The sequence below is a fragment of the Kogia breviceps genome, chromosome 1, assembly GCF_026419965.1.
Source record: "Kogia breviceps isolate mKogBre1 chromosome 1, mKogBre1 haplotype 1, whole genome shotgun sequence".
Classification (NCBI taxonomy): domain Eukaryota; kingdom Metazoa; phylum Chordata; class Mammalia; order Artiodactyla; family Physeteridae; genus Kogia; species Kogia breviceps.
In genome coordinates, this window is record NC_081310.1 from 106,266,506 (window position 1) to 106,293,249 (window position 26,744).

Consider the following 26,744-nt stretch of genomic DNA (forward strand, 5'->3'; position numbering starts at 1 on the left):
CTTTTTGTGATGATTCCATAATTTGTCATCATGATTTGAAGTGCGTGTAGCTGTTTTTAAAATTCGTATCTCGTTTATATTTTTTAGATATCTCAACTTGTTGTCTAACTTTGGTATCATTTTTTCTAATTGGACAAAAAGATTGTCTTTTTTAAGAACAAGGAAGAAATCCAGTTATTTAGATATAACTGCTTGCTTGTTAGTTCATTTTTCATAGCTATGGGAAAACTGTGTGCTTAGTACGTTCTTAACTATTTTTTGTTAATTAAAAAATGGATAGTACCTTTGATTTTTCTTTTTCTTTTTCTCTCTTTTTTCTTGTACTTTTTAGAATACTGAATTGAATTATGGTCAGGAAAATGAAAAGTGCTAATTTGGGACTTAATGAATTATTTTTCTTTTGTCAGCAAAAATATATTTCTTAGAATAATTGCTATAACATTGTTGCCAATTATTTTATTTATGGAAAGACTTCTTTCACCCCATTGTTGTTGTAACAGCTACTCTTAATTCCCATGTTTGTTTTTAATACTTGAATGCTTTAAAATGGTGAAATGATGAGGTGTTACATGGGGCAGTTGTCCGTAATATTATCATAGTCATAATTCTTTACCTTTTTCAATTTTTCACTTCATTATATTTTTTAAAATCAAGCTTTCTCTCACTAAAAATAAGTTGAAATATTAATGAATGTTAAGGTCCGAGTTTTATTTTTCTGATTCTTTTCTCTTTAATGTATACACATTTTAAAAAACAATTGCAGTGTTTGTGCTCTACATTTTTTTGCTTGATGGGGAAAACCTTGGGTGGCGAGTTTTAGGCAAAACAAGGATTGAATTGTAGAGATTAGATGTATCTAAGTGTTGAGACTTGTTATACTCTAGGTACTTCCTGATGTTTTGGCCTTTGGGCATTGGAACAGCAAGAATCTTTGAAACATCACTGAAAAAAAATTGTGCATGGGAAATCTATATATATACAGTCCTCTCTATATGTTATATATGTTACTTTTTTAGTAATTAGAAACACAGTGTGTGCCTGTTGTAGACCATTAAGCAATGTGAAATGTGTAAGAACAGGAAAGTTCTCCTGCAGTCCTACTCATCCCTCCAGGCAACCATCAGTTTAGGAGATTTTGGCTTCAGGGTAGGCTTTACCAGCCCCATTAGGACAGATTGGCCAACTGGAGATGAATGTTTCAGCTGTTAAAATATGGTATCTATTAATTCAGTGATTTTTTTAAACCAGAGGTGAATATTAGTGATACCTGTTTTTGTTTTTGGTTTTTTTTTTTCCCCCAAATACCTAGGCCTTACAACCTGTCTGGCTGAAATCAGAGTTTTCAAGGGGGAGGCTCAGGCATGTGTATTTTTTAGGAGTGATTCTCATATATCTAGTATATATCACTAATTAAGAACCAATATACTAATTCAGTGTGGGCCTTTAAAAAAGGTTTTGTTCATTTTGAGACTTTCTGCTTGCAATTTTTTATTGTTGTTGATTTTATTAGTAGCCTTTTTCTCTTTGTTTTGGACTCCTGTATTCCCCTGTGTTGGGGTGTGGGGAAAAGTGAGTTTTGGAGTAGAAGGCACCAAGTTGTAGCACTTTGCTCTCTTTTCCAAAAGTCTGTTAACCTTTAAACATTTTATTTCTGTCTTAATGTGTTTTGAAACTGATTATAAATGTTGCCTGCTAGAGAGTCACAGCTCTTAACATTCATTTAAAAAGGGAAAGTGAAGATGAAGATATAATTGAGTTTATTTGCATTTTATGTATCTCTGTCTTCCCATACATAGCTCTCAAAAATTATAAAGTTTAAGCGTTTCAATATTCAAAGATACTCTTTGAATTAATTCATTTAATGGATAACCAAATTTAAAACATTAATTATAATAAATGTTTGGTTTTGGATTTATAATAGCCTTCATTTTATTTATTTTTTCTTTTTTTGGTACGCGGGCCTCTCACTGCTGTGGCCCCTCCCATTGCGGAGCACAGGCTCCGGACGCGCAGGCTCAGTGACCATAGCTTACGGGCCCAGCCGCTCCGCGGCATGTGGGAATCTTCCCAGACCGGGGCACGAACCCGTGTCGCCTGCATTGGCAGGCGGACTCTCAACCACTGCGCCACCAGGGAAGCCCAGCCTTCATTTTAAAAAGTAATGTGAAGTTAAATTTTTAAAAAATTTCATGTGGTTGCAATTATCTTTGAGTTTTAAGCCCATAGAGCTTCCAGAACACTGTTCTAGAATACAGTCAAAGAACAAAGGCTGCGTTCCATGTGGAGCACCTGCCCAGGGGAGGATGGTGAAATCTCCACCAGCAAGGGGATTTATGTTAATTATACAGAAGAATTTTATATTGACATTTTTAAGGACAGTAATCTAACACTTTGAGAGGTTATGACTATATGGTTGGTTCATAGTGAGTGTTCAGTCAGTGATTATTGATTGACTAAATAATATACATTTACATAAAGAGAATTAATGACAGTAGGTCTAAGGATCTATAATGCTAAGAAGTGGCTTCACTTTTTTGACAGGCCTATGGTTCTAGAAATACTAGGCCAATATTTGATGGTTCAAGTTGCTAGATGCACAATCCATGTTATGAAGCAAGACCCTGCACTCCAGTCCTCCAGCATCTCTTCTATATCAATGGCTTAGCATTCTTTGCTCAGAGATAGTCCTGAAGCATTTAATATTTTAAGGACTATTTACTCTCAAAATTTTTTAAGTTCTTAAAATTTTTAAGATCCATAAAATTTATTGGAAAACAATACATTATTTTCCTATTCAGCTCCAGTGCTTAAGGGTCCCCCAGGATCAAAAATCTTTACAACCAATATTTTTATAACTTCTTATATTAATATTTGTCTCTGTGTTAAAATTTTTGTTAAAAAAAACAAACATGAGGGTTTGTTTATCTTTAGCTATATTCCTTTGGAGGGGTTTTAAAAGTTTTTATTTTGTAACATTGGTTAAATCAATTTGCATAATTATCATGTTATAAAGTCATTTTGAAAGCAGAATTTATAATCTGTTAATTATGAACATTTAGTGAACAGTTAATATATGAAGGCAATCTATTGATGAGGCACTAATAGATATAGTAGATATAGTGCCTGTCTGCCCTTAAGAGGTTTGAAATATAATTGAAAAGAAATATTTATCAAATACCTGAAAAGATGAAAAATACAAGACTTAAGTAACAGAGTACTGCAATATAAAAAATACTAGAAAGCTATATGTGATGACCAAGGGAGTGCTGTAATCACCTATTATATGGTCCTAAAGGAGAAATTGATTGCTTTGGACAGGAAAGTTTGGTAGCAAGGAGCAATATGGAAGATTTTGGGGTCGACTAGATAGGGAAGATAAGGGGAACAAACATTTATGGTAGATAGGATATCATGTGTAAAAGTATGAATATTGGAAAGCATAGGAATATTTCTAAAATAGTGAAAAGACCGGATTGATTGGAATGGAAGATGGCTTGGCAAAGTGAATTGTTAGAAATAAGATTTAGCGTATTACAAATCTTCTTGTAAGCATTCGTTATGTCCATCTTTCTTTTTAACACCAAATCCATTCTTTGTCCCTAGAAAGAATTGGCCCTTAGTAATAACTGGAACAAAAGCAGATTTGAGTTGTTATGAAAGGTTTGGGGATACCAGTTTAAGGAGTTTAAATATTTTTCTCTAGTACAAGAACTAGCAAACTATGGCCAGAGCAAATACTGTAGTACTGTTTTTTGTAAATAAAGTCTTATTGGAACACAACCATGCCTATTCATTTACGTATAGTCTATGGCTGCTTTTATTGAGTTGAGCACTTGTGACAGAGACTGTATGGCCTGCAAAGCTAGAAAAAACTGAAAATATGTACTGTCTGGTTCTTTACAGAAAAAGTTTGCACCCACCTTCTTTGGATCCGTGGGTCTTCACTACAAATAATAAATAATAGGGTTTTTCAGCTATCGAGATTTGGGGCCAGATGATTATTGGGGGGAAGGGCTGACCTGTGAATCGTAGGATGTTCAGCAGCCTTCCTGACCTCTACCTCATAGAAGCCAGTAACGTCTTTTCTTTCCCCTGATGCCCGCCCTCCCCCATCCCTCATGTTGTGATAAAAATGTCTCCAGACATTGTCACATGTCTTCTGGGGGTCAAAATCACCCTCCATTGAGAATCACAAAATATATGAACATCATAAATATGTGATTTTTCCCATATTATTGATTTTCTTTGAATACTAAACATTTCTAATTTAATTTTTATATACAAGCTAATTTTTGTTAAATTTCTAGTTATTGGCAGAAGAGTAACTGAAGAAAAGCGAGTCTTCTAATCCTTCTAAAGGTTTTACTTGCAGGATGTTAGAAAGTACAACCAGCATAGTTTTTCTTCCCTAAAGAGAAGATTTTCCGACCTGTCGCATTCCCCACGTTGCCATTCTCTATTGTTTTTATTGAGAGACAGTATGGTATGATGGAAGAAACATTGGCTTTAAGTCAAGCAAGAACTCAGTTGCCACATCTGTAAAGTGGTAATATCGAATTCATAATATTGTTAGGATCAATTAAAAGTATATATAAAGCCTCTGATAACATAGGCTGAGAAAATGGTGGTTGCTGCTTTTTATTTTTTTAGTTACCTTTCCCCCAGTTACTTTCTCAACCAGTGAGTTCCCAATGGTTCACTTGTTACCCAGTGAACAAACTGATGCCATGTGGTTTGAGACCAGGCCTTGGAAAGGATAAAGAAACTTGTTATACATTTTCAAGGGTTGGGATTTTTTTTTTTTTCTTTCTTACCTTATGGAATCTCTAGGTCCGCTTTTTGGCAATTAAAATTTCCCTATTTATTCTCCTAGTCTCCTATCTTAGATAATACACCTGTCTGTAAAAGGAGTTATATGTCAGTCGGTTATATGTTGGAAGCAGGATAGCATAGTGATTAAAAGCATGGACTTTCCGGCTTGACTTCCTGTGTTCACTTTCAGTTTTGCCACTTACTATGTGATCTTAGATAAGACATTTAACCTCTCTGTGTATCAGTTTTCTAATACGGCCATTATGAAGAATGAAAGGAGACAATGTGATAAAGTGCCCAGTTTAGTGCCTTGTGGCATAGTAAATGCCATATAAATGTTTGGTATTATTAGTATTTACTCATATGCATAGTGTCTACAAACCTGAAAATTTATATGAAATAAAATTGGATTGTGTTATGAAGGGATGTTTTAAGTTTTACTAGGACTAAAATGTAGAGTGAGCTTTTTATTTTGTTCTTATTCTTTAGGTATTACATGAAACCTTCCCTAAACATACATTTCTGATGAATGGCCTAATTCAAGGAGTAAAGGTAGGATCAATCATATATATATACATATGCATGTACACAAACATGCACACATATACTTATGTAAATATATGTAATTCTGCCAGTTTATTAAGTTACTTGATCAATCTCCAAAGTGTTAATTTTTACAACTGGAGTATATCTTGGGGGATTACTTAGCACTTTTTAAATGAACTGGGTTTTAAATATGATTTGATTCACATATAGACAGCTATGTATAATAATGATAAACCACATCATAACAAATTTCCCCTGTGTTTTTTGTGTTGGCACTTTCATTACAGAGATCTGAGTGCTTTTTGTAAACTAGCAACAAGAATATAGATTGAAGAGAAAAGAACTATTTAAAAAATGCATGAGTATAAAATATATCAATATGGTAAAGTTTTGATTATTCTACATATTCTTTACTCTTGATTCCATTTGATGAACACATTTATAAACTGACAATTAGCATATGATATTCCTTCTAGAATTGCTAGAGTTGTGGTTGAGAATTCATTAGAACGTTTTGTGTTTAATATGCTACCACAGCCTGCAGATGGTTCTGTATGGTCTTGGGAAATTTTAAAATTATATACAGACAAGAAACAAGTTATTTATCTGAAGTTTGGTGATATACGTATTTTAGAAATAAACTTGTTTAAAATTCTTCTGTGGTAGTAAAATGATATACTTTTGGCTCATCAGTATACATAGTATATGTATTTTCTTCATTTAACTTTTTTTTAGGGTTTGTTGTCATTCCTCAGTGCCCCACTTATTGGTGCTCTTTCTGATGTTTGGGGCCGAAAATCCTTCTTGCTGCTAACAGTATTTTTCACGTGTGCCCCAATTCCTTTAATGAAGATCAGCCCATGGTATGTGCACATTCAGATTATAGCAACTAAATATCAACTGTTAATTGTCTTCTGAATAATCCCTTATTTCTTTCACTTTTTTTTCCATCCTATTTATGTAGGTTTTTAATTTATTTTTCTAATACATTTATTCTTAGATACAGATAAAAAGGCCTTTAAAAATATAGTAGCTAAGTAATATAACAGTAAGTAATAACGTTTTTTGAGCTAGGTGCCACTATAGGAAGCATGTAGACTACCAGCTAATCTGCTTTTGGATTTCACAGCCCAAATTTCAAAACAATAGTTTAGGTACTGGATAGGGTTGCTAACTTTTTATTTTCTTAAGTAGGATGTTAAAAACACAAGGTTTATCATCATTTTATCTATATTAATTAGGAATAGATTTTGTTATATATCAGTAAAGTCCCAAATAATAGTTTCTTAAAAACAAGGAAATTCATTGCTAATTTCTCTCTCCATATAAAAGTCTGGAGTTGAGTAGTCCAGAGCTGGTAGGGCAGTTCCCGGGAACCAGACTTTTTCTATCTTCATGCGCTGCCATCCTCCACTATCACCTCACTGTGCAGATGGCTGCTTAAGTGAGCTCCAGCTTGTGTCACCTTCAGGCAGAAAAGATGGAAGGAGTGGCTACAAAGAGCATACTGCCTTCCTTTAGGGAAACTATGGAATTCCCACCCAACCTCTGCTTGCGTCTGTTTGGTCAGATTTCAGGCATACGCTGCTCCTAGTTACAAGAGCCTGGGCTCTTGGCCACCCTGATTAAAATCAAGTCTTCCACTGAGGAGGAAGGGAGGGAAAGCTCACAAAGAGAATGATTTTCCCAAGATAATAGAGCCCAATTTAGTTGTAGATTTTTTAATTCTTTGACTAATATTCTACTCCACTTGAATATTAATGTTAGTTAATTCTATATCATAGATCGGCTGTATTTCCATGGTGAATCTAGAAAGGTCAGGGCTATTTATCAGGCAGGATCTTCCTTCCTCTCATAGGTGAGATATAACTCTGAAGGCCAAACCCTTGATGAATGCTAATCATTTAAATGAAATCTTACCAAACAAATCTAGGGCATGAACAAGTTATTTGCCGTGGAAAGCAGCATGTTAGAAAAAATTTGGTAAGCAATAAAGTCCCGGTGGCATGATATTATGAAAGTGCAATATGATTTCACTTGATTTTAAAAACTAAACATCAGCATTACAATAGAGACTTCTTATTCTCAGGTATTTTTGAATCATGTATAGAAAAATGTAATTTGCTTTTTAAAATAGCTTTTGTTCATTTTATTTTGGAAACTGCCATACAGGTTGTTTTGCCAACATTTGAAGAACTAAAGATAAGTTATGGAAAAACATCTAGTTTCTATATATAGACTCAAGATAAATATCGACTAACTTGTCCCTCAGTTTTATTTACTGGATTTTGTTTTTTTGTGTAGTACTGTGATGGGAAATTATAATAGATGAAGTATAGTAGACTCTAGTTTGTTGCTATTTTTAGTAGAAACAACAACAAACCCGCTTAACAATTCAACAATTAGGTAAAAAATTGACCTGAATACATTTTCTAATTTTAAGTATTCCCGCATAGTAGCTGAGTTGCTATCGAAGGCCCACATCTAGCCCTGTTTACATAATATCTGGGGCTTATGATTTATAGAAGAATTAATCTATGAACTGTCCTAGTAAGCTGTTGACTGAAATTAGCTATACATACATTAGTTCACTTATAGAAATGAAGGAAGATGAAGGTAATAGTAATTGTTTTCTAACCATTTCTTGTCAATTGTCTTTCAATCCTAGGTGGTACTTTGCTGTTATCTCTGTTTCTGGGGTTTTTGCAGTGACCTTCTCTGTGGTATTTGCGTATGTAGCAGATATAACCCAAGAACATGAAAGAAGTATGGCTTATGGACTGGTATGTATTTTTAATCTGTACCTTTGTGTCTGCTGAAAAACACGCTGTTATTGTCTTTTATTACAAGGAGTGTAAGCCTTTGCATTATAAGATTTATTTTTGCATAAATACATTTTATAATAAAATCATCCATTAGACAACATTAAATTTTTTTTTCAGTACAAAGCCATGTAAGTTTTGATATTTTCATTCAGTAAGTATTAGTCACACATATCAGATTTGAAATTACAGTGGAATATTTTTACCTTATATAAGTTCTTTTTAATAGAATACTAAAAATAAAGAACTATTTAATGTGTAATGAGTTTTAAAGTTACTATTATTTAATGGCTAATCTAAAATATAATAGGTTAACACCCATCTCAGTGATCCCAAACCTTTTTGGTGGCTTTCTGGGCCACACAGAGTCTTTCTCATATTTTTTCTTTTCTTTCTTTTTTTTTTTTTTTTTTTCTTTTTTATATTAATTTTTATTGAATAAGTCTGACATAATAACATTATTTAACTTTAAGGTGCACAAAGTGTTACTTTGATCTATTTATATATTGTAGTATGTTTGCTGTTATAGCTATATTTATCACATTACATAATTATAGTACAATATTGTTGTCTATATTCATTTTACTTTGCATTGGATCTCTTTAGCTTATTTACTACTCCTTGCAAGTTTGTCTCTCATATTCTTTTGTTGTTGCTTGTGGACATGTGTTTATATCACTTTTAACGTGGAAGAATCATTTATAGCTAGATTCGGCCCACGGGCAGTAGTTTGCCAAATTCTGAACACTTAATGTCTATCAAATCTAGAAATAAAATAAGTTGACAGATCACTGTTAGCCAGAAGTAGGACAGTGATGAGCTTCAGCAGATAGGGAGCAAGCATCTTTTGTTAAATAAGGACTGAATATTGTGTCAGGTTGAATCTTACTTTAATGAGAGTCTGTTGTTTTTGATTCAAAAATCAAAAAATATAACAAAGAATCATGGAACTAAGAGGATTTGGAGGGAAATACCTATAGTGAGAAACTTACCAAAAAAACTAATGATCAGTTGTAAACTCAAGAACATTAAATGATATGAAGTTAATGATAGCCAGGATGTTTTTAAACACCTTTATTGATATATAATTTACATACCATAAAATTTGTCCATTTTATGTGTATAGTTAAATCAGTTTTAGTAAATTTATACTGCTTTGCAACATGCCCACAGTCCAGGTTGTTTCTATTTTTGCTAAGATAACTTATTTTGTCATAGCCAAATCTTTGAAATTAATAGTTTCAACCTGGAAGCTTTATGTATTGAAGGCACATCTAGTAAATGACAGTTTCAATCTTCTAGAAATAATATGGCTGCAGATAAAGGGGAATAAAGTGATCTTTGTGGTCCTCTTTCTGTCTGGCCAGAAAAAAATAGCCACCAGGGAGGAGAATCGAGGAGAAGGGAAATGACATGAAATACCTGCACTCTGATTAGACCTTTGCTCTCTTCTATTCCCAGATACCTCACTGACTCTTACAGTGAGAACCATTGCCCCTTTCCCAACTCCAGTGCCAGAGCTCTGCTCATAACCCAGGTCTCTCTGAGACCACAGCCCACTGTAATGAATTTCTAGAGCTACTGTAACGAAATACGACCACAATACAGTTTTAGAACATTTCCGTCAGCCATCCATCTTCACTTTACCTCTGACCCCAGGCAATCACCAGTCTACCTTCTGTCTCTGTAGTTTTGCTTTCAATAGAAATTTCATATAAATGAAATAATACAAAATGTAGTCTTTTGTGTCTACACTTAGCATAATCTTAGGAGGTTTATCTATGCTGATACATATATCAGTGGTTCCTTTTTTACTGCTGTGTAGTATTCCACTGTACGGGATATACCACATTTTGTTTATCCATTCACTAGTTGATGAACATTTGGGTTGATAGCTAGATGTTTATAGTTATTAGAATTTTATGTACTTGTTAAATAAGTGCTTGTGTAAATAAGCACTCCTGTGAAGTTTAAATCCTCCATGCAAAAGTCAGAAAGAGCATACAAACAGAATAAAGCACAGAGTAGGGAGCAGAAGCTCATGCACCTATAACATTAATTTCTAATTATCCTCTGAAGAGTGTGGTCTCTATCAGGTGTTACCTGCTGTCACATGTACTATTGATTTGCAGGCCACTTTGTCCAGTAGGCCAGATATTTCTGGGATTAACAGTTTTTCTCCCCCTGTTTTCTCTACTTTAATCTGCATCTTCACCAGACTTCTATGGGCTTCCTCAGGATGTTAGAGAGACATGGTTAGAGATGGGCAGGCTCAATGCCAAGGATGGATTATCTCGTTCTTCCTAACCCTGCCACCTAATGATGACCAAGTTCAGATTTGTGCTGTGGCTTAACACTATTACTGCTGAAAAGATAAACTTTATAAAGTTTTTAAGCTTTATTTCAGCCAGCTTTAAATATGTATCAAAGTAAACATTCATTTAATTTTAACTTCAATATTGGGGGAAAAGTCACAGTGGCATTGGATTTCCGTAGAATATTGTTTTAGACTCCTTACACAGAGCACTGTGGGATTATGGAGGCACTCCAGGGGCCAGCATGCCTGGCAGTCGGGGTGGGGGTGGTATTTGGATGGTAATCCAGGCCCCCAATCCTTCTTCAACTAAAACAGTTTTTTATTTTTAAATCTGTTTTTACTTAGAAGTTTGTCAGTAGGATTTATTTAAACAGAGGGCTCCAAGGCTTAAAAGAAAGTCTGAAGCCACTATCTTAGAGGTTATTACATATTTTTTAGTTAAGAATCTAATTCTTTTCTCTTTCTGCAAAAGAAGAAAGTATAAGAAAACTGGCACAGGTAGGAGGAGGAAAGGGAGACTGCAGCAGGAGGGCTGACATAAGTTAGAGTCTCTGTGGTATGGAAGTAAAGGAGCCAGATGTCCTGCCTAATCTCTTTCTATCGATCTTGGTTTGTTGCAGGTTTCGGCAACATTTGCTGCAAGTTTGGTAACCAGCCCTGCAATTGGCGCTTATCTTGGGCGAGTGTATGGGGACAGCTTGGTGGTGGTCCTGGCTACAGCGATAGCTCTGCTAGATATTTGTTTTATCCTTGTTGCTGTGCCGGAGTCATTACCTGAGAAGATGCGGCCTGCATCATGGGGAGCACCCATTTCCTGGGAACAGGCCGACCCCTTTGCAGTACGTTTACGCTTTTTCATTCACTTTGGCAAAAAAATGAATGTGTGATTCAGCACAGCATTAATGTTTTGTTGTGGATGTTTCTTTGGGGAAAACGTCGTGATGGATTTTTAAGAATATTTTGAAATACTTTTGGGGAGGATGAGAATAAACTGGGGGGAAAAAAAAGACACCAAGTATCTGTATGTACACTGCCAGAAGATATCTCTGCATGTTCTTAAGAATAGTTCAGTGTTTTGTTATAAAACCTTGTATTGGTCTGTTTCTTGTTCTAGTCCTTAAAAAAAGTGGGCCAAGACTCCATAGTGCTGCTGATCTGCATTACGGTGTTTCTCTCCTACTTACCGGAGGCAGGCCAATATTCCAGCTTTTTTTTATACCTCAGACAGGTAAAATTCTGTTCTACTAAGGTGGACTTTTCTTTCATTGTTTAGTGCCTTAATACAAAATATTTAATTTTGAGAGAACTTTAAGAGCAGAGACTTTTAGAAATGACTATCATTTTTAAAATAATGGCTCAGTAGAATTCACCTCCTGTTTAGTGTGGCTGATGTTCCTTATGCATTTCTATGAAGACTTTTGGCTTAGGCAAAAAGAGATAATTTTCCTGTTGAAGTGTGTCATTTGAGCTTGCTTATGTGTTGCTTATACAGGTGATGGGATGCTGTAATCCATTCACCTGCTCCAGTCTCTTTGTGATTTAGAGCATATATTTGTAAAGCAGCTAGCCAAAATAAGAGCATTAGTTCTTTTCTCCTTGACACTAATCTTACTAGGCAGAGATTAAGCCTTTATCAGTACTTGTAAAAAGCACAAAATGGTACAATATTTGTTTGTAAAATGGATTTTGAATGCTTGATAGCGGTCTCCTATTTAGGAAATCGAAACTACGGGATTTAGATTTACTTAATCTAAGTTACGTAGCTATTATTTTCAGTATCTAACACTTATTACAATTTTGGTCCTCAGTGAAAGCCAGATTCTTCCTCTGAGGAGTTCTTTGGTTATAAATGAATTGCGTTTTCTTTTTCTGGCCGATTTGATGTTAATATACAAGTAGTTGCATTAGTATGGTATTTGTTGTGCTTATTTTATTAACGTTACTTTTTCTGGAAACCTTCTAGATAATGAAATTTTCACCAGAAAGTGTTGCAGCATTTATAGCAGTCCTTGGCATTCTTTCCATTATTGCACAGGTGAGTTTCTTTTTCGTTAGAGGGAGAGATGTTCAAAGGTTCAGAAACATAATTCTGTTAGTATAGGTAGTATTGATTAGATTTTTGGGACTGACACGTACTAATCAACATATGATGTGTAAACCAGAAAGACAGTTTATTGATTTACACTAGAGTATTCACCTGCATAAAATCAGAAATTTTATGTTAGTCTTGTTCTACTGTTGATTCAGTAAATATTTATTGAATACCTATCGTGTCAAGCGCCTATGATCCCTGCTATTGTAAAGTTTGCATTCTTGTGGGATAAGAGAATGAATAAGTATGTCAGTGTAAACATCAGGTGTAATGAAAACTATAGAGAAAAGGGGCACAAGGAATGTAGAGCGTGGCTGGGGGCAGGGTGTTATTTTATTTGGGAGGGTCGGGAAGGCTTTGCTGATACAAGTGACATTTGAGCAGAGACCCAAAGGAATGAGGAACAATCCACTGGAATATGCCAGAACAGAACTACAACTCTGAAAGACAATTCCTGGCATGTGTAAGAAAGAGCCAGGGGACAGTATGGTTCTGGTGGAGTGAACAAGGGAGAGAGTGTCAGGAGATGAATTCTGAGAGGTGGAGAGGGACCAGATCGCATGCGGCCTTCTGGGTCATCATAAGACTTGACAAGAAGATAGGAGGGTTTTGAGCAGAGAAGTGACATGAAAGTATTTTTATCTTGGAAACCCAGTTGGTAGCTGGTGGTTGTTTGATGAATAAGATATTAGCGCAAGAATCTGGATTTTCTTAGGAGATACTTCATCTGGCCTTCAGACTATCTCAGTTCCACTCTTTCTCCTTTCTGTGAAAAATACCCCTCCCATTTCTTTCTGTTGGGCTTTGTTTTTTCCAGACTCTGTAAACGATCTACTCTAACACTCTTTCCCACCTTAGATCCAATCTACTAGGTTACAGCTTTTTCTGTTTTATTCTACTCTTAAAATGGAAAGTAAAGTCCATTTAATAGTACTCTTGGATGTTTCACCATCTTGGAGGTAGGACTGCTTCTGCAGATCTCATCATTTATGAATTTCTGGTAGATTTAGTGATAAACTTCAAATTTAAATTTAAATTGTATAATATACTTCCCCCAAGGCCTCAGAAATGTGCTCTTTAGCTTTGGGGGAAAATATATTGTTGCCCATATATAAAAACAGCTTTAAAAAAACACCTTTCTGAATACAAAGGCAAGTGTACTAAGACTAGAGCTTGATGAATTATCAAATGTTAAACTGACCTTGAATCCTGAGATAAATCCAGCCTGATCATTATGTCTTATCTTTTTCATATATTGCTGAGATTAGATTTGCTACTATTTTATTTGATTTAGTTCTTAGAACAGGCTAACATTTACTATAATGACACTTAAGAGGTTAGTAGTTGTAAGGTCTTGAGTTCCATTTTATACTTAACTGAGCATGCAAGCTGTAGGTGGGCACCTAGTAAATTTGGGCACACTGTGGACTGCTTGAATGATGAGTTGAAGGTGCTTTAGAGGAAATTTTCCCTCTGCTCAGTAGATTGCATTAGGCACAAAGGAATACAGGATGGAAAACAGTCCCTAAGAGCTCAGAATCCAGGAGGGTAGGCATGTGAACCCAGGAGGGGGCATGGTTGGGTTTGCGTTGGAAAGAGCCCTGCAGCAGCAGGGTCATGGGTGCTGTGAATCTAGAAGGAATGAGCCACGACCGAGCCAGCGTTGCTAGCACAGCAGATACTATAAACAGAAACATGGTCTACAAGGAATACAGTACTTAAATGACCATTCAGCTTTTGGGGCCTACACAGAAGCATAGTTTGTAAATGTAAAATCACATTTCTGAAAGTGAGAAAATTAGTTGAACTTCAAAAACAGGTGAATAGGCATATGTAGTCTGCATGTAAATATTGATAATTAAGTTTATGTCATTATATGAATTAAAATATCAAGTTAAAATTTATAGCCCTAAAGGAAGAAGCATTAGCTTATGCTCTCATTTATGGCAAGTATACAGTTGAGAATGACTTCTCCTCTGTTGACCTCTAAGCGAAAGCCTAGTGTCTTTTTTTTGTTTTTAACATCTTTATTGGAGTATAACTGTTTTACAATAGCGTGTTAGTTTCTCCTTTACAGCAAAGTGAATCAGTTATACATATACACATGTTCCCATATCTTTTCCCTCTTGCATCACCCTCCCTCCCACGCTCCCTATCCCACCCCTCTAGGTGGTCACAAAGCACAGAGGTGAACTCCCTGTGCTATGCGGCAGCTTCCCACTAGCTGTCTATTTTACGTTTGCTAGTGCATATAGGTCCCTGCCACTCTCTCACTTCGTCACGGCTTACCCTTCCCCCTCCCCATATTCTCAAGTCGATGCTCTAGTAGGTCTGTTTTATTCCCGTCTTACCACTAATCTCTTCGTGACATTTTTTTTTTTCCTTAGAGTCCATATATATGTGTTAGCATACGGTATTTGTTTTTCCTCCTTCTGACTTACTTCACTCTGTATGACAGACTCCAGGTCTATCCACCTCATTACAAATAACTCAGTTTCATTTCTTTTTATGGCTGAGTAACATTCCATTGTATATATGTGCCACATCTTCTTTATCCATTCATCTGTTGATGGGACACTTAGGTTGCTTCCATGTCCTGGCTATCATAAATAGAGCTGCAATGGACATTTTGGTACGTGACTCTTTTTGAATTATGGTTTTCTCAGGGTATATGCCCAGCAGTGGGATTGCTGGGTCATATGGTAGTTCAACTTTTCGTTTTTTAAGGAACCTCCATACTGTTCTCCATAGTGGCTGTATCAATTTACATTCCCACCAGCAGTGCAAGAGGGTTCCCTTTTCTCCACACCCTCTCCAGAATTTATTGTTTCTAGAATTTTTGATGATGGCCATTCTGACCCGTGTGAGATGATATCTAAGCCTAGTGTCTTTTAGTCTCCTCTCCAGTAGCACAGAGCCTGCCTCTCTTTATATTCTTGCTTGCCCTTGTGCCTTTGTTCCTGCCGTCCTTACTGCATCCCCCTTTCACCCCCTAAGTATACCTTCTCTGAGTTCTCATATTAACTTGGGTGCATCTCTATCATGGTACAGAATGTACCGTATTATGAATTTTACCTCTCTTTCTTATTATTTTTGCCTCAGTAGCTTTGTGAGCTCTAGTAGAGCTCTGAGAGGATTGCAAGGTCAGAATTATATCATATTTGTCTTGGTCACGCTAACACCCTGCACTGTGCCTGCAGCCCAGCAGGTGCTAAATTAGAGGTCATTGGTTTTTTCCCACAGTGATTTTAAAACTTTAAAAAGTAGTAGTAAGCATTTAAAAATTGGGAGGTGTGATATGAAAATATGGAAATGCAGCTTCTACCCCAAATGAGATGTGGTAACATGAATGTGACCTTCAGTGGAAGCCCCATGGTTGCTGTCCCCTTCGGGCCTTTGCTCTCTGGTTTGCCATAGGCCCCACCACTTCCTTGGCACTAGCAGGCACGAGTTCATAACATTTGCACTCAATAAACGTTTACACGAGTGCATGGAGATAGTTCTACACATTTCCTCAGTGCTGTCTCACACACCTGCTGGACATCTCACCCTTGACATGACTGTGGCTGCAACCTGGCTTCCTTCCACCCAGTGCTGTTCATCTTGTTCAGCGGCATCACCCCTCTCCCGGCTGTTGGGGGCCAGGAACCTTGGTGCCATTCTTGATTGCTTTTTTTCTCCTTCTCCCGCATCCGGCACATCAGATGGTATCTCCTTTCACTTCTCTCCAAAACATATTTTGAATTGAAGCACTTCTCACCATCTCCATTACTAGGAGCCTAGTCTAAGCCAAGACTGTAGCCTCCATCTGGTCTGTTTCCATGTTTGTCTCCCGATGGCTTGTTTGCCACTTGGCAGAGGAATTGTTGTAAAGTGGGAATTGAGCCATAGTGCTCTCTTGTTTAATATTCCCTTCCTGTCACAACCAGAATGAAATCTAGGTTCTCGACGTAGCCCCCATTTCCTCCGTTCTCCATTTTGTTGAACACAGTCCAGCCCAGGGCTTTGTGCTTGCTTCACCCGCAGCCGGGCGCTCTTTGCCCAGATACTCACATACCTCCTCCTCTTCACTCAGCTCTCACCTCAGAAGGGCCTTCCCTGCACATCCTGGTCGGAGCAGCACCTCTATCACATGACCCTGTCTTATTTTCTTAGAGCAGCTACAACCTGGAATTATCTGGTTTGATAAGTATGCTTATGTCCATTTTCCCTCTACTAGGAGGTAATCTCTTTGCTGACCAGTACTCTGACCTGGGTCAGTGCCCTCAGACCTAGAATAGCCATTGGATACAGTCGGAACTGGGCAAATATTTGTTGACCGAGTGACCAAAGTTGATGTCAGTTAACTGTTAATTAGCTGTGTCATCTTGGTTAAGTCAAGTCATTTTAACCTTTACGACTTGGTTCTCTCTCTTGGTTCTCTCCGTTCTCTTTAAAATTTTTTTTTTTTTTTTATAAAAGAACTTATGCTAGGTGCTGGGGATACAAAGATAAATGAGAAGGAAGTCCTTGCCCTTGGGAGAGAATCGATGTCCCAGTTAGAGTATCATATACACAGGAAGTTTTTCTTCTCTGAGTGCTCGCTCTGGGTGAGTTCCCTTTCATAGCTGTGGTTGTTGAAGAATGTACTCCAGGGCTCTGTGCTTTGTGGAATTCAATCTCACGCTCACCCGATTTAAGGGAAAATCTCAGAGAGGAAAGCTATGAGTGTTAATTGTTCAAGAATCCTTAAAAGGATCTTCATTTGCTTCCCGCTGGCTTATTTGTGATTAAGCCTGATTAAACTCTTAAATGATTGTCTCAATTTAAAGAATTTTAAACTTATACTTGATAATTTTGAGTTTAGAGTATCAGCCAGTCATCAAGTAGTGATTTCCTGAATTATTTTCACTTCTTCCTCTATGGACTTAATAGCTATCTTAAGGGGTATGGTCAATACTAATGTCCCCAAATGATTGCTGAATTTTTATTAACTTTGAGAGAAAAGCAAGAAAACCCAATTCATAATGTTGTTTATTAAATGTGCCAGGCACAATGCTAAGTATATCATTTCATCTAACTCACATGACACAGTTTTGAAGTAGGTACTATTATCACAGTCTTTTAAGAGACCAAACTGAGTTTCCGAGTGAAGTGACTTGCCCAGGGTAACATGGTTAGAGCCAAAATGATGATTAAGGCTGTTTTTCCCAAGGCTGTGTTCTTAGTTATTAGCCTACATGACTCCCAAGTCATACTTGTTAAACTGATCTACTGTTCATAAAAGCATCATGGTTTCAGCAATAGGTTAATTTAGGTGAAGGATATATGAGTAATTGTACTGTTTCAGCTTTATTTAGTCAGGAGAATAAGCATTTTGGATTAACTTGGACATGTAAAAACTTTTTTTAAGCTATTACATAACAGGGATCTCTAAACCATGAGTTAGAACCTTTCAACCCTACTGTTTACAATTTCTGATTTTAAGTGGTCCTCAGTAGAAATGTACTGAACACGAAGTTCACCTTTTCTATTTTCAGTTTTCTGACTTTTCCCCTGAATCTCGATCTGTGTCAGCAGAGGCACCTTTCATCTGCTTATATGACCTGGAGTAATGGTCTCAGATATATTCAGGGCAATTGTTGCTGAAAAGCCAAAATGTAGAAAAGTGGTAATGGTCCTTTTATATTATAGATTGAAATAGGTCACCAAATAGCTTTTTGTCTTTTCAGTATTAAAAAGCTTATTCTATTCTAATAAGCCACTTTGATTTTTCATATTTTCTAGACCATAGTCTTGAGTTTACTTATGAGGTCAATTGGAAATAAGAACACCATTTTATTGGGTCTGGGATTTCAAATATTACAGCTGGCATGGTATGGCTTCGGTTCAGAACCTTGGTAGGTACAAATATTTTAATTTTCTTAATTTTGGTGTTTGCCGTGTTTTTGTTTTTTTCAGCTTTATTGAGGTATAACTGACAAAACTTTTATATTTCTTAATTTGCTTCTCAATTAAGGCTTAGACTTTAATCTGTCTCTTAATATGCTTTTTTTCCTCTCCAAGTATATATAACACAGGTTTCTCACTTGTCTATTTGTATATTCTATAGTGGCTTGAGGATAGCAGAGTGACATTTTGTATCTAAGCAACAGGTTGGGTTTTTGAATGAGATGGAGTTTTTCAATCTCTAATGAGTATTTATTTAATCCAGTTTAGTTTGTCAGAAAAACACATGTAATCCCAAAGCAGCAAGGTTAGGAAAAAATAGTTGAGTAACACCAGTGATCATTACTGATGGCAAACCAGAAGTCCAGCTGTTTTGGTCCCGGCTTTATGCTGGGAAAGCTCTCTGCTTTTCTTGCCAGTCTGGTTTCCTGTAGGGAGGTGATGGTAATAGTGCTGCTCTCAGGTTGCGCATGCACACCTTTGTGCTCAGGTATTACAGAACTGAACTCCACAGTGTGCAGTAGTGTTTTATTCAACTGAACACATCATCTCTGTTTGGACTGAGATATGAGTAAGCACCAAGAGTGTGTTTTGATGGATGTTTTATTTTTCAGTCTAGCCTTGCAAAAGAGGTGCTCACAATTTATTGAAAACCTTTCTTTTAAACATCAAGCCAGTAGCACATTTAGATCAAATTAGTGATTTCTTCACAATGAATCACAGATCTCTGGGAACCTTGCCGTTCTACTAGCGAACGTTTGGAAGCATTTAATGATGTTTCTCAGCATTCTCTCCCCACCCGCCCAAGTCCTGCAGAAATAATACCCAACACTCTTTACAGTTTGGATGTGATATGTGATATTCCAATTCTACATTGAAACCCACAGCATTTTTGTGAATAAGTGGTTATTTTTCTGCTTTCTAGAAGAGTAAACAGGGTTAGACTTTTAAGTGACTTGTCCAGTCACATAGGAAAGAAGGAAGAGCAAGTATAGTTCTCCTTTTTCCTGTACCACAGCCATTTCTCTTGATTTTAAGTATGTATTTTGACTTTGACAGGTACAATGGAGAATAATAATAACATACTACTTTTGTTTTGCTGCTTTTGATTGCAGGATGATGTGGGCTGCTGGGGCAGTGGCAGCCATGTCTAGCATTACCTTTCCAGCTGTCAGTGCACTTGTCTCACGAACTGCTGATGCTGATCAACAAGGTGAGTTGACAGGACCCAATGATAATTATTTAAAATTACAGAATATTCTAATCCTCTGTTCTCTTTCCTGAGTTCTGAAACGTAAGCGTATCGTCAGGATAGAGAATTTTAAATTGCTTTCATTGTACTCAATACTCTGTAATGGCCCAAATGGGGAAAGACTCTAAAAAAGAGTGGATATATGTATAACTGATTCACTTTGCTGTACACCTGAAACTAAGACAACATTGTAAGTCAAGTATACTGCAATAAAAATTTTTTTAAATAAATAAATTGCTTTCATTGTAAAGAGGAAAAGCAGATTCTAGGGTATTATCCTTAGGTAGATAACCTTGTCTCTCACTGTGAATATGTGGCCCTGTCTGTTCTTTTGCTAGAAAATTTAGTGATGAAGGTTAGTCACCTTATATTCACTAACCATTTATTTATTACATAAACAATATGCTATGATGTGCTAGACATCTGAGGGATATGCAGATAACCCTTTCATTAACATTGTATGTTTGTCACCTAAAGATACACAGAAAATGTATTTTTATTGTTTTACACTTTTGTGGCAGGAACACTTAATTCTTAAAAAACTAATAGGTGCGGAATAATTTTTTGAAAAGCCTGTTTATGTCAAAAGGAAAAACGGGCATTACAAGAGTGGCAGAGGTCACTTACTTATAAATAAGGAAAGGCCTGTGGCCAAATCAAGTTGCATTTTAAATTTGGGATAAGATCCCAGCGGTAAACAAAAATCAATCTCTGTAAAAAGGGGCTATATTTGGGGTCTTGAGGAGCTGCCTGGGGACAGAGTTTTTATCAGCTGTGCTTATGAACTCATGCTGATTTTGAGCCAAGAGATTTTTTTTTAAAGGAAATAAAGTGCTTTTGCCCCGTTGTTTCTACATTAGACCTGAGCTTACATTTGCATCAGATAGCTCACTACTTTGTAGAGCTTTTATAGCTTTTAAGTAATTTTGATACCACTGCGGTAAGTTGCTAGTGTCTGATAAAAGTTTTGCCTTTAGAATAAGTGATGTCATGTTTGTATCGGTTCTAGGGTGGAAAAAAAATAAGTGGTACACTAAATAACTTGTTTAAACAATTCAGGTGTCGTTCAAGGGATGATAACAGGAATTAGAGGATTATGCAATGGTCTGGGACCAGCCCTTTATGGATTCATTTTCTACATATTCCATGTGGAACTTAAAGAACTGCCAATGACAGGAACAGACTTGGGAACAAACACAAGCCCGCAGCACCACTTTGAACAGGTAATTATAAAAATATAGTTCATTTGGCTGGATTGAAAGGTGATGTTTTTTGGTCGCTAAAGCTTTTATTTGAGATTCTTAAATAAAAACACTTAAAACCAAAGCCTAAGGGACTATGTCCTCCTATATACGTACTTCTTTATAAAATTGGCTGTGTTTTCTTCCCTGGATAATTAAAAAATTATTTATGTATTCTAGTTTGTCTTAGTATACCTAGTGGCATAGGTAATAGCCATTTGTCTATACTACTGTTTGTCTTTCATCTGAGGCTTCTGGAATATTAGCGGTTCCCCGTATCAGGTCTGCCTTCTGTAGAAGAGGCAGTTAGGTGCTGGTAAACATCTTTGTTCACTTGCTCACTATACTCCCCTCCTTACAACTGAAAACACCAACAGCGAAACACATTATTTTAGCCAGTACAAACAACTCACTAGTTTCCTTGTATTTAGCAGAGTTCTACACTAATCTTCTAACCAGTTAAGACTACTTTTAAATAAAAAAGAATGTTTGTCTGTGGGCTCTACACAGGTAAAACTGGCAGTGCAAGTTTTTGCTAAGAATGAATGTGATTTGGGGCTAAAACACAGGTCTGTTTGATTCTTCTCATGGTAATGACATTATCTGTGTTTTCCTTACTTTCAGTCACTAGAGAATATAGTTACCTTTTTAACAAAGAAAATGGTAATTGATTCTGCTACTGTAGCTAATATTTATATGCTACTTGATTTTACTTGTGAGATCTCCCTGTTTTCCTCTTGAACTAACAAATTAAGTGAAGGTTCATAGAATGTGTTCAGATTTTATACTGTAAATGACAATATATTTTTGCATGTATTTGTTTTTAAAAAATCTTTTGGCTGTTTCTTGGGTCAGCTGTTATCCCCCAGAATTTTACGTTGAGAGTGTGATAGTGTTTCTTTTCCCCTTGAAAAGGGAATGTTTTTTCCAACTGTGGCTTTAATGAAGAAAGAGAGGAGTCATTCGCTTATAATTCACAGCAATCAGTTACTACTAAAGAAGATAAGCCGTTTCTTGTTATGAACAAAGGAGTCTTAGCAAAAACCCTAATTCTCTTTTTCTTCCTCAGAATTCCATCATCCCTGGCCCCCCCTTCCTCTTTGGAGCCTGTTCAGTACTGCTGGCTCTGCTTGTTGCCTTGTTTATTCCAGAACATACCAATTTAAGCTTAAGGTCCAGCAGCTGGAGAAAGCACTGTGGCAGTCACAGCCATCCTCATAGTGCACAAGCGCCAGGAGAGGCCAAAGAACCTTTACTCCAGGACACAAATGTGTGACAGCCGAAATCAGGAAGACTTTTCTATCAGCACCCAGGTCTTAGTTTTCACCTATAGTTCTGGATGTACATTCCATTTCCATCTACAATGTACTTTAAGATTGTCTTAAGAAATGTATCTGCATGAACTCCGTGGGAACTAAAGAAAAGAACTGGACAGTTTTCCAAAGATGTTACAATTTCTTTTGAAAAGAAACCTTTTGTTTATTAGCACCAGTTTCTTGCCACTAAGCTTTTTGTTTTATTATACATCCTTTAATTAAAATTAAAAACTATATATGTAACTTCTTAGATACTAGCAATGTCTCTGCTACCATTTCCTTCAGGTGTTGAGCTTTAACTCTATTTATGCTCACAGTGAGACAGAGTAGGTAGTACAGTGTGGAACTGTTCATTTTAACATTGTAAAATCCTGAGTCAGGTTTTAATATTGTAAAATCTTGGGTCAAATAATTCAAAGCCTTAATGCAGATGCACTAAAGTAAAGAAATGGTAAATGAACTGTTTGCATTTAAAAAACAAAACTCTTAAGAAAACTATACTAAATCTGAATCATGTTTCAAGCTTGTTTGTAGTAATTTTATTTTAAACATTATTCACTACTGTTTTTGAAATGAGAAAATATCAGCCATTTAGAATTTAAATTGGGGTGTCTGGAGCCTGTAAATCTAAATGCTGGCTCGCATTTGTTCCCCAGCTACTTATACCACTATTCTTTTAATGTTTGCATAATCATAAGAACCTCAACACTTGAATACATAATCTAAAAATTATATAGTAAAGCTGGTAGCCTTGAAAATGTCAATGTGATATCTATATGTAGATAAATATATATAGTGGCCTTTCAGGACTGTCACAGTAACACTTTATTTACAGAGCTAATGTTTGTCCTAAATTTTCAGGACCCTAGAAGAGAGCTTTATACAATTACTGATGTGAATTTCTCTAAAGTGTATATTTTTGTGTCCAGTTATATTATTTAAAAAAGTGTTACTTTGTAAAAAATTGTACATAAAGTATTGTATAGTTTACACTGTTTTCATCTTATGTGTGGTTACTGCTTAATGCTTTTTAAACTTGGAACATTCACTATGGTTAAATAAGGTCTTAAAAGAAATGTAAATATTCTGTTAATAAAATTAAATATTTTAATGATTTTTTTTTTAAAGAAAGTCTTGATCTGTGATTCCCTTATGAGGCCTGTTTTGGCTTTGTTACTATATTTTTACAGTAACTAACAAATCAAAGCATTATACCTTCTCCCTTTGAATCCATTTCATTTCCCTCAATAAATACTGTTGTAGGAAGACAAAAGCAAAGAAAATGAAAACTTACTTAGTTCATAAATTAACTGTAAGTACTTAATTTCCTAAGCACAGGTGTCGTAGGTCAGTCCTGTTTTTACATACTGTTTTCATGTCAGATTCCCAAAATATTAATACTTTATTAACAAAGCTCACAGTTTACAGAAATACATTAAATGCAATATTTTGATTTATTAACATGTACAACTGCACACAGCAAAACAATTTCAAATAAAAGTTTAAGAGGTAGAGCAGATAATCAGCACACTTGAAAGTCTGTGTATATACATTTAATACCAAAAAGTCTTTAGCAAGTTTGATATCAAAATGATCTCTATATCTTTTGGGAGTCCTTCCAATTTTCCATGTGTGGATATGGAAAAGGATATCTATATTTTAAAAAAAGAGCTACCTGTATGTCATGTATCCTATCCAAACCCTTGTCACAAAGTTTTATATTACATACTATTTACAGGAAAGATTCCAATATTGCCAGAAAGTTTCTTTTCAGATTATTAGTGCTTTCAAGTTATTATAACTGAGTATTCTTACTAATGTAGTATATCTAAATGACAAAAAAATATATATAAAAAGTGGCTACCTAATAACGGTTATTAAATTTTTTAGATAAGATCCCTAGTTTAAGACAGCTTGTGGTTGCCAGTAGTTTCAAAAGTATCTTAAGGAAAGACTCAATACTGTGGCTTCATGAAAAAATTAGCAAATATTTTTTGTCTTACCATGGAAGCCAATAGCATTAGTATGTCATCAATATCCTGAAATGTCTCTTTTCCTCATCTGTGTAATAAGGTCATTGAAAATATTTTTTTTAAGTATCACATAAGCATTAGCAATCTCTGCAAACAAACTGATTTCGAGTTTTCTTAAGAGAATGCTACTCTACTGGATGGTTGTCAGTAAGAAAACAAAATGCAACCCTGTGATTCTGGGTGAATTTTTTTTAATTACCTCATTTTTTCCAAGGAACAATTCTTTCTTGAAACTTTTAATTATAGGGAAGAGAAGAAAGTTGTAACTTCTAACATTATTCATTTTGCCTACTTTACTAATAAGCAAACATGAAAATGAACCTATTTTGATATAAGCAAAATGAATATTCATGATGCTCTCAGTAAATATTTTGTGTAAGTACTAATTTTTAAAACAAATATTCCACTAATACAGATTTAACTGCATAACAAACAGAACTCCAAATGAAGGAGAAAAACTGGATGACTGTAGACTTCCAGGAAGCATTAAAATCCATAAACTGCACCTCAAGTGACTAAAAGCACTTTGTACCTAATCTGGTCATGTAATTAGTGTCCAAGATTTTCTGTACAATAAATTTATCAAAATTAACAGACTTATTCAAAAGATAAAGGTTTCAAGGAAAATATTTACTTGCTATGAAGAATTTATTAATTTAAGGTAATTTCAGGACTTTTCCCTTTACTGTAAATATCATCAATAATATATCTTGGGCTTCCCTGGTGGCACAGCGCTTGAGAGTCCACCTGCCGATGCAGGGGACACGGGTTCGTGCCCCGGTCCGGGAAGATCCCACATGCCGCGGAGCGGCTGGGACCGTGAGCCATGGCTGCTGAGCCTGCGCGTCCGGAGCCTGTGCTCTGCAACGGGAGAGGCCCGCATACCGCAAAATAATAATAATATATCTAAAGAGATAATTATTTTCCCTTAAAATTCTCAGGTGGCAAATTTAAAACTTTTATTGTACTAATGAAAATGATACAATGAACTGATAGCATTCTTTGGTTTCATACTAGTATATATATCTGAGTTTTTAATTAACCGAGATATTGAATATGATTAGAATTCCCTTACAAGGATCAACTCTTTCCTTAGAACTGCTGAGAATTTCTAAGGATTAGTTTAATAAAATTCATACTATCATTCTACAAAACACCATGTTCCAAACTAAAAAGAATCTTCACCCATTCCCTAGTACAAATTTGCCCCCCTAAACTGCATAAAGGACAGCAATACTTAAAGGATCCAAACAATCTTAATACAGTAGGTCAATAAACTTTGAAACTTGCTTATTCAGAATTTGATCTGTGCTGTTTCTATATTAAAACCACGCTGAATTTCTAAAATTTCAGTAAAAGTAAAAGATGACAATAGGATTAACTGTTTGGTAGCTGCCCAGGGAAATACGCTGAAGACGTAGAAGGGAGCACTACGGGTTTTGAAGAAGTCTGTAATGCTCCTAAAGTGCTGTCTTTTTGATGCTCTGCAAATGAGGGAAAAAAAGATTATCTGCATTCACCTAAGTCTTTATATAGTACATTTAATTAAACCACAGTGTACAATCCATTTCAGAAATGCCTTCTCACCTGGATTATTAAATAGATTTTGGTTGAGCCCACGTAAAGGAATGCTGTCTTCCCTTTTCTTCAGATATTTGGGTTCCAGCCCTAAATTTTCACCACTTGAAAGGAAAACAGTAATTATTTACTTATTTTAACAAAGTTTTACTTTCTCTTCAGTAAAGTTTGAATGTTTAATCTATACACATACATATACTATGTATAAAATAAGTTATATTTATAGCTTTGTTCAAAACAAAGCTTTGTTCTTAAGCAAATAATTTATCTATTCATAAGCCAAAGTATACTTCTTCCCAGTAAAGAGTAAGTTATCTTTTTCCTTTGACCAAAAGCTCCTCAAAATTTTGTAATGCTTCAAAGTTGTCATTATTAAACATTAATACACATTGTACAATAATGAATTCTGCTCGGATGAACACAAATATGAAATTTTGAAAAAACAAAGGGATATTTCTGTAGTTGTATTTTTCCTCTTTCAACCACGATATTCCTTCTTTCTAAACCTGTCCAGTATTAACAGTTTCTATATTAGTACACTTGCAAGAAGAAGTTAAGGGCTCTTGCAAAACAATGACATTTTAGCTTTAAAATTAAATGATGGTCTTTTCCCAATTTTCAGAAAAGAATTAACTGGGTGAATAGGTGTTTTTTCCAATTTTAAACTTTTTCTTTAACCTTTGCCACTTATTACTAGCTGACAACAAACCAATTCTAAACAAAAATCTCAAAATAGCTTAACAGTCCCAATTTTATGAACACATGATTATGTTTGATTTTGTACCACAAATATGATCTGTAAGTAAA

General features: G+C 35.6%; 2 protein-coding genes across 4 annotated transcripts in view; one reads left to right on the forward strand and one right to left on the reverse strand.

Moving 5' to 3' along the window:
* The window catches only part of MFSD14A (major facilitator superfamily domain containing 14A), a 39,028-nt gene extending 15,571 nt beyond the window's left edge, over positions 1 to 23,457 (forward strand). For both annotated transcript variants that reach the window (XM_059077572.2, XM_067040469.1), the window contains 10 exons: positions 5,302 to 5,364; positions 6,094 to 6,221; positions 8,027 to 8,141; positions 11,118 to 11,336; positions 11,612 to 11,725; positions 12,461 to 12,532; positions 18,356 to 18,468; positions 19,633 to 19,730; positions 20,829 to 20,992; positions 22,080 to 23,457. In XM_059077572.2, the coding sequence (XP_058933555.1) occupies positions 5,302 to 5,364; positions 6,094 to 6,221; positions 8,027 to 8,141; positions 11,118 to 11,336; positions 11,612 to 11,725; positions 12,461 to 12,532; positions 18,356 to 18,468; positions 19,633 to 19,730; positions 20,829 to 20,992; positions 22,080 to 22,286 (1,293 nt within the window). In that variant the 3' untranslated portion in view covers positions 22,287 to 23,457. The remainder of the gene's footprint in view (positions 1 to 5,301; positions 5,365 to 6,093; positions 6,222 to 8,026; positions 8,142 to 11,117; positions 11,337 to 11,611; positions 11,726 to 12,460; positions 12,533 to 18,355; positions 18,469 to 19,632; positions 19,731 to 20,828; positions 20,993 to 22,079) is intronic.
* Positions 23,458 to 23,712: 255 nt separating this feature from the next.
* The window catches only part of SASS6 (SAS-6 centriolar assembly protein), a 54,118-nt gene continuing 51,086 nt past the window's right edge, over positions 23,713 to 26,744 (reverse strand). Inside the window, exons 17-18 of one of the 2 annotated variants that reach the window (XM_067040436.1) lie at positions 25,947 to 26,041; positions 23,713 to 25,843 (exon numbers count right to left, since the gene is read on the reverse strand). In XM_067040436.1, the coding sequence (XP_066896537.1) occupies positions 25,737 to 25,843; positions 25,947 to 26,041 (202 nt within the window). In that variant the 3' untranslated portion in view covers positions 23,713 to 25,736. The remainder of the gene's footprint in view (positions 25,844 to 25,946; positions 26,042 to 26,744) is intronic. The other variant, XM_067040444.1, reaches the window with a different exon arrangement.